General features: G+C 41.3%; 1 protein-coding gene across 2 annotated transcripts in view; it reads left to right on the top strand.

Annotated features, from left to right (window-relative positions):
- The first annotated feature begins 6,806 nt into the window (after window positions 1-6,806).
- ccdc80l2 (coiled-coil domain containing 80 like 2) overlaps window positions 6,807-7,500 on the top strand; it is a 3,644-nt gene continuing 2,950 nt past the window's right edge. Inside the window, exons 1-2 of one of the 2 annotated variants that reach the window (XM_072455360.1) lie at window positions 6,807-7,279; window positions 7,351-7,439. In XM_072455360.1, the coding sequence (XP_072311461.1) occupies window positions 7,033-7,279; window positions 7,351-7,439 (336 nt within the window). In that variant the 5' untranslated portion in view covers window positions 6,807-7,032. The remainder of the gene's footprint in view (window positions 7,280-7,350; window positions 7,440-7,500) is intronic. The other variant, XM_072455361.1, reaches the window with a different exon arrangement.

The following is a 7,500-nucleotide window of genomic DNA, read 5'->3' as shown; positions in this document are numbered from 1 at the left end:
CTTGGCAGGTCAGGTCTGTGTAACCAATATGTGTCAACCCCCTATAAAAGATGAAAAGTGACTTTACGTCTGTGGAAAAAAATAATTGTTTCAACCTCCTCCGCTACTACAAGCAGCAGGTTTTAATATAATGCAAGTAAAAAGACGACTGTACCAATGCAATTGTTAAAGTTCCTGAAAGCCTCTTCTTTTCTCTCTCTTCTGCATAAAGTGCATATTGCAGGGAGAAGAAGCCAAGCAGACACGAAGACGTTCAGGGGGAACAGTGGACTGCAAAGAAATATTCTGTTTCACAGACTGCAAAATCATCAGTTTTATTACAATCCCCCTTATCTTCAGGAAGAAATTAGCCTTAAGAAAAAGACAATTTTGAAACATACACGTATACCGGAATATGTGTCATTCATCTGCCTTTGATGACGCACCCACTCGAACATAGGATTTTCTATACTCGTCCCTCGACTTGCAGGTAAACTTTGGCCTCTGCTGATCAAGGCACAAACCCCTGCCTCACCAATCTGCAGATCATACCAGGAAATAGAGCGGTGCAGATCATGATATCCACATCCTGGCACTGTTTGGCAAACAGCTTCATCTTACCTCCATAAAACTCCTTTGACATTTCGTTGGCATATCCTCCCTGGCCTTCTCCAGACTATTTGATGTTCACCTCCAGAGACTCTGCACCCAGAGACTTGAACTGCTCCAAAGCGGCAGCTCTGGAAGTACATAGATATGGCCATTTGTGAATTTCCATTTTGCATTCTGACATTTATACCATGGTCAGTGAGGATTTATATTAAGGGGCGCTATCTCCACATTGTGCATTAAAAGAGCACAACACAAGACTCCACATTGTTTCATCTCTAACAACAAATGTACAATACACTAGAAAAAAACACTAACTATAGTTCCCATGGCTCTAGCAGTACCAGCTGCTGCTAATCCAACCACACCACCTCCAATAATAAGTACCTGAAAAAGCATATTTGCCATAGACAGGAGTGCATCAAAACCCTGGGCAATAGTGATTCGGGGCACTAGATCCATCGCCAGGACTGTGCCCTTTTTTTAGGGTTATGAGCAGGGCAGCATCTTCAACATGTCCATTCAAAAGTTGATTAAAAATATGTTTGCAATACAATCATACCTTGACCACAACAACTGATGCCAACACATCTTTCAAGTCTTTGATTGAGTGTATTGTTCATCTGGGAACTTTGATGATTCACCAGCACCGGACTACACAACAACATTGAAACCTTGTTTGACGAGCGCCTGCACACCGGCACGAGACAGCGCCACACACCGCTCATTCTGGAATATCTCTTTAGGGACATGGATGGAATTCCTGGGAAGCCAAAAGATAATAATAAATTGATGTTGAAGAGATGTTAAACTGTACAGTGCACTATATACAAAGGCCAAGGTCGTTGTCCATGACTCTCAATGAAACCCTTTTAAAATGGGTGAGGACAAAATGAAAGAAAAAAGGAACCCAACGACTAATGAAGTTGTTCAACAAGGACAGAGTGCTCGCTGTTACTGGACTGGAGATATCAAACCCTGTCCCTTGAACAAACTCATCAGCAGCCTTTTCACACACAGTGAGAAGAACCACCTCAGATCATATCCATAACATTGACTTGTTTACAAAAATACTCACTTCAAATCAGTTGCACCACAAAACCAAAGCATTCTATTTTGTAAGAAGACACAGCACTGAAGCAAATCATATCTTATCAGACAGTAACACACTGCTGCAAAAGAAAACAAATCTAATGTCAAATATATATCTCAACGTATTCATGTAAAAACATGTGTAGAATCGCTTCAGGGAGGATAAGAGTATGTCATCAAAACAACCAGTATACTAGTGTGTCCTGTCCATACAAACCTGCATTGTAACAAAAGACCCAGACTTGCGAAATCCCCTCCCTTGTTGTTTAAATCCCTCTGACTCGACATATCTGAAATTAACTTATGTGCAATTCTAGTTCAGTGTAGCAAATGTGAAATTCTAATTTCTTGCTGTATGTATTTTTGATAAATATATGTTACATAGTAAGTGTACAGACTGTTGCTGGTTTGTTGTGGTATACCTGGACTGGCACATCTTTCCAAAGCTGGGGGGGTTCTAAAGGTTTTAGATTTAAAGAGCTTTCTGCAGTTTCAGACAAAAGACTGGTCACTATAACGCGCAGCAGACCCGCCATGAGGCAAACATCCAACACTCAGCAGGCAGTAAATAGGCTGTTTATTTAAAATGGCAATAAAAGGAATAGAATAGTTTATAGAATATAATTTATAGGATTAATAAAAGTATAGACTGACAGACCTGTTGAAGTGCAGTTTTAGCTGGAGTGAACAGGTCAAAAGTACAGCCGTCATCACCAGGCTGCCCCCATAGGCTTCACAGACTATTATGGACAGAACTGTTTATGCTTTAGACCAGGTTACAAAGCTTACATTGCCTTTTTCATGGAATGCAATCATGCAAGAGACTTACTGTCTTTCTTTGTTGAAGTTATAAAATATACATCTAGAAAAGCTTCACTTTCAAGTGTACTGTAAATAGCAGTTCAATAAGTGATTTGTAAGCATTGCTTATCGTTAACTGTTTGTATTGTATCGATATGTAGTCATCGTACCTTTATTCCAGACACAATGTTCATTTTATTTGTGCTGTATCAACAAATTGTATTGAATCTACTGTTCATGATTATGATTCATAATAATGATGATGATAATAATAAGGATAATAATAAACAGCAGTTCAATACATGTAAATGAGAACTGAAATCTAATTAACTAGTTTTGAAATAAACGCGAATAAACACAACGCATAAAGCCAGGGTTCATTTTAAATTTATTGTCATTGAATAAAACAAACAATGAAAGTAAATTTAGCATTTGCTTTTGCCGCAGAGACAAGACAACATTGTGAAGTCAATGACACACGACAGAAACACAACACTCATAGTCTGTGAGTGCCATTTGCAGGATGATTATCTAGTTGTGACTGTAGCTGATACTTTTGACTGTTTTCAAAACTGACATTATATCAAGCGGGCAAAGCTAGCGCGGCTAACGTGCTAAAGCCGCCATTACTTCAGTTGACCGACATAAAAGCTCTCGACACGTGCGCGTCGATCAAGCCAAAGTAGTGCATACAGCCAAGAGACCTTTACTCCTTTTCCTTTGAAAGTATTTCAGAGCAAACCTGCATCGACCCGGTATAAGGCTGCAACAGGAATATTTTGGACCTTATGATCAATATAATAATGGTGCTTATGAAGTGCATCCGATACCAGGGATGTGCACTGAACTTCTCTCTTCTACAAACCCGGGATAACAGGCCATAACATTCCTTAAACAGCAAATTAGCATCAGCCAATGTGTAATTTACTCTATTCTAATAATATATTGCGGGTATATTATTTGTCAAAAGATGTCTGATTCAGAATTGAAAGAGCAGACACATAAAATGGGTCGTTGATGTCAGAGCATTTCTCCCCATGAACGAACAGCTGTAACTCTGTACTTTTCCACAGAGGGGCGCTCTTGCACTTTGCACAATCACAATCATTATGTGCAAGAATTCAAGGCAATGTAATAATGATAAACCACTTGATTATATGTTTTGCATGCATAGAATCTAAAAAATGCATACAATTAATCCATAATGCAAAGTAGTGTTTTTTATGATTGTGTGCTGCAATTTCCACTTTGGCCCAGGCCGTTTGTAGGTCTGCATTTTAAAACAAGTAAGAATGAAAATGTGCGTACAAATGTTCCACGATAAACAAGATATTGTGTCGTTCTCAAACTTTTCACACCGAGCAACTCAAAAAATGCTCCAGATTAAATCCTCCAGCTACGGTAGTCCTGACCAAACCTAGCACAACAGAGATGGGTCCCCGGGCGACCGCTGCTCCTGAGGAGACGCCCCAGTGGCATTGAAGGATGGCTCAAACGCAGAGGACAAATTTCCCAACGAAGACAATAAAATACCTTAACCTTAAGTAGGTAACGACTTCATCAGTATCACCAGATCTATAACAGGACTATTCAATGGCTAAACTAGTTTCAGCACTAACAGTTATACACAAGGACAAACACAAAGGAGGACCAGTCATAGAGTCAGACACACACTTGAACAGCAGAGGAGCCCGCATACCACAGTTTAAGAACCACTATGTCCAACTGTGTTCTTTTCAAAACAGTGATCATATGTTTCTCCTTATCAAGGCCAGTTTAGGAATGCATACATCTGTTTCTCATGTAAATAGAGATGTTTTAATTGCAATAGTTTTCTTTTACATAGTTGGCATTTCTTTGTCTATTGTTGAATTACTGTTTACGTCTAAATACATGCCTTTACAATAAATGTACTCTTGAGTCACACACAGAGTAATTATAACGTCATTCCATGGTTTGACCTTTCTTGTGAAACAAAAATGACCATCACTATTGTAACACATTGATTTGCAGAGTGAATATCAAATCAAATCAATTTATTTTTGTAAGGCCCAAAATCACAACAACAGTTGCCTCTGAGGGCCACAGGGAGAAATGAATCAACAATGTCTGTGGTGGCGATGAAGTCAGACAATGTCTGTGGTGGCGAGGGACGATGTCCCAGGGTCCTCTGTCCTTAGACTCTCCTTCTCGGCCAGGAAAAACTACAAAAAAAACCTCTTTGGGAAAAAAGCGTAGAAACCTGGAGGAGTTCCAGTGAAGGAGAGATCCGACTCTCACAGACGGACAGACGGACACAAGGGAGACTGGAGCTGGACCCACTCTTCAGGCAGAAGAGGGACCGTCGGAGGCGAGCTGGACCCACTCTTCAGGCAGATGAGGGACCGACTGAGGCGAACTGGAGCCACTCTTCAGGCAGATGAGGGACCGACCACACAGGGCAGGGACCACTTCACCAGGGGAGGGGCATCTGGGTCCACAGGTCCTCAGGAGTGAGAGAAAGAAAAGAAGGCGGTGAACAGTTTGCAAGTGGAATCAAAAAATAAATATTGTTTGATAGCATAAGTAGTCAGAAGAAGAAGAGGATAGTGCTCAAGCTGTCATACTTCCCCCAGCATAGTTACTCCTAGGGCAGCGTAGCTGAAGCTGTGGGTTTATCTTTCTGTTCCTAACTACTCTGACCATAAGCGATTTCGAAGAGGAACGTTTTAAGCCTGGACTTAAATGAAGAGACTGTGTCAGCATATTTAACATGGGTCGGGAGCTGATTCCATAACACAGGAGCTTGGTAGCTAAACGCTCTACCTCCTACAGTACTTTTAGAGACTCTTGGCACCACCAGAAGGCCAGCATTCTGAGAGCGAAGAGCTCTGTTTGGATGATATGGTTCTATAGCATCTTTGAGGTAGGATGGGGCCATGTCATTTATGGCTTTGTAGGTCAAGAGTAGAATTTTGAATTTGATTCTAGACTCGACGGGGAGCCAGTGAAGAGACTTCAGCACTGGCGTAATGTGCTCTCTTCTTTTTGTTCCTGTTAGTAATCTTGCTGCTGCATTTTGAACCAGTTGAAAGCTTTTTATGGAGCTTTTAGGACACGCTGCAAGCAGGGAGTTACAGTAGTCTAATCTAGTCGTTACAAATGCATGGATAAGTTTTTCGGCATCACTTTTAGGCAGGATTCTTCTGATTTTGGCTATGTTGCGCAAATGGAAATAGGCTGTTTTACAAGCTTGATTTATATGAGCTTTAAATGAGAGCTCCTGGTCAAATAAGACTCCAAGGTTTCTTACAGTAGAACTGGAGGCTACACTGTCATTGTCCAGTGTGACTATCTGCTCAGATAGAGAGTCACGTAGATGCTTAGGGCCAAGCACAATGACCTCGGTTTTTTCAGGGTTAAGAAGCAGGTAGTTTAGTGTCATCCAGGTTTTTATCTCCTTCACACAAGTACTAAGTCTGTCTACTTGATCGCTCTGATCAGGTTTCATTGATAAATACAGCTGAGTGTCATCTGCATAGCAGTGGAAGTTAATGCCATGCTTTCTGATAATGTTGCCTAATGGCAGCATATAAAGAGTAAACAGAATTGGACCGAGTACCGAACCCTGTGGCAGACCGTAAATTACTTTAGAGCTTGGTGAGGAGCTCTGGTTTACATTAACAAATTGGAACCTATCAGATAGATATGATTTAAACCAGCTGAGGGCTGTTCCTCCAACACCTACATCACATTCTAACCTCTGCAGTAGAATGTTGTGATCGATGGTGTCGAATACATGAGAGCACACTGGGTACTTTCCAGATATCAATGTGACAAAGGGTTCAGAGGGTTATTGTTGTGGCCAGGTGTGAACATTTCCACACCAGCTAAGTCTAAGTCTGTATATATGCATTTTTGAAGGGGAAAGATCATACAGAAAATGTTCACGTTGCATTCCCTCAAACGTTAATTTGCATGGAGGGCCGAGCCTCAGTGGAAACCCTGGGCCCAGACACAGTGAGCAAACTGTTGCATTCCCTCAAACATTAATTTGCATGTTTCTATGTGTACTGTGCTGAATGGGTCCCGGTGCCCTCAATGCCCTCACCTCTCTGCAGTACCTGTTGTATATGAGTCTCCTATTGAGTATGCATCAAAACACCTGATGAACAAAGCGGTGTCACCTACAGAAACAAAGACTATGCATTTTATCTGTGGGAGTGAGAGTGTGGGAGTTTCTGGAGTGAAATTTGTTGAAAGAAAATGCTTTGAAGTCAGAAAATTCCAGAGGTTTCCTGTTAACGACAAGGCTGGACTATAATGTGAACCAGGAGTGTGTGTCGGGGAGGGAGTCTCAGTCAGCCTTTCCCAGGCTTTGAGGAGCGCCACAGCACTGCACGGCTCTTCAAACAGACACTATGCAGTTAATGGATTATATAATGCACCAATCCTCTGTACAATTTTGACTCAGTGATGTGGCGATCGCAACCACACAACATCTAACTGACATAGCTCACATGGATATGGAAGCTTGAACCAACATTTGAAACGACAACTTTTACAATAAGGATGCTTCCACTTTACAAGCTTGTTTTAATATCATCCATTTGGAGTTGTGTGCATGCTTGGCCAGGGGTTGGTCAAAGCAAGTCAAAGTATTCAGATCCAAATGTCCGGGACTGGGGAGACTATTCAGATCTACCCACTGGACTTGAACTGGGGCTCGGGCTGGAAGAAGATCAACAACCTGAAAAAACAAAAGCAGAGCCAACTACAACTCTCGCACCAGAACTGGATTTTCTAGGGGATTTTGCAGGTAAGACAAATATATAACACGTTTAAGTCTCAGTTTGATTGTCATTTTCATAAGGAGTTGTATTTTTTAAGGCAAAAAGAGGCTATGGATTATAACAGCCTCCTCTCATAATGACAACTATCTCCGCATGATGGAAAAACAGCTGGAAGACATGGAACAGGTGATAAAGGACTTTCAAACAAAACAAACTGCACTACACTGAGAGCACACAGAGCAACACT

This window comes from Eucyclogobius newberryi, unplaced genomic scaffold (assembly GCF_026437365.1).
Source record: "Eucyclogobius newberryi isolate DKJ021-1_F unplaced genomic scaffold, fEucNew1.0.hap1 SCAF_2, whole genome shotgun sequence".
Taxonomy (NCBI): Eukaryota; Metazoa; Chordata; class Actinopteri; order Gobiiformes; family Gobiidae; genus Eucyclogobius; species Eucyclogobius newberryi.
The sequence above is the reverse complement of the archived record's forward strand: the minus strand, read 5'-3'. Positions and strand labels throughout refer to the sequence as shown.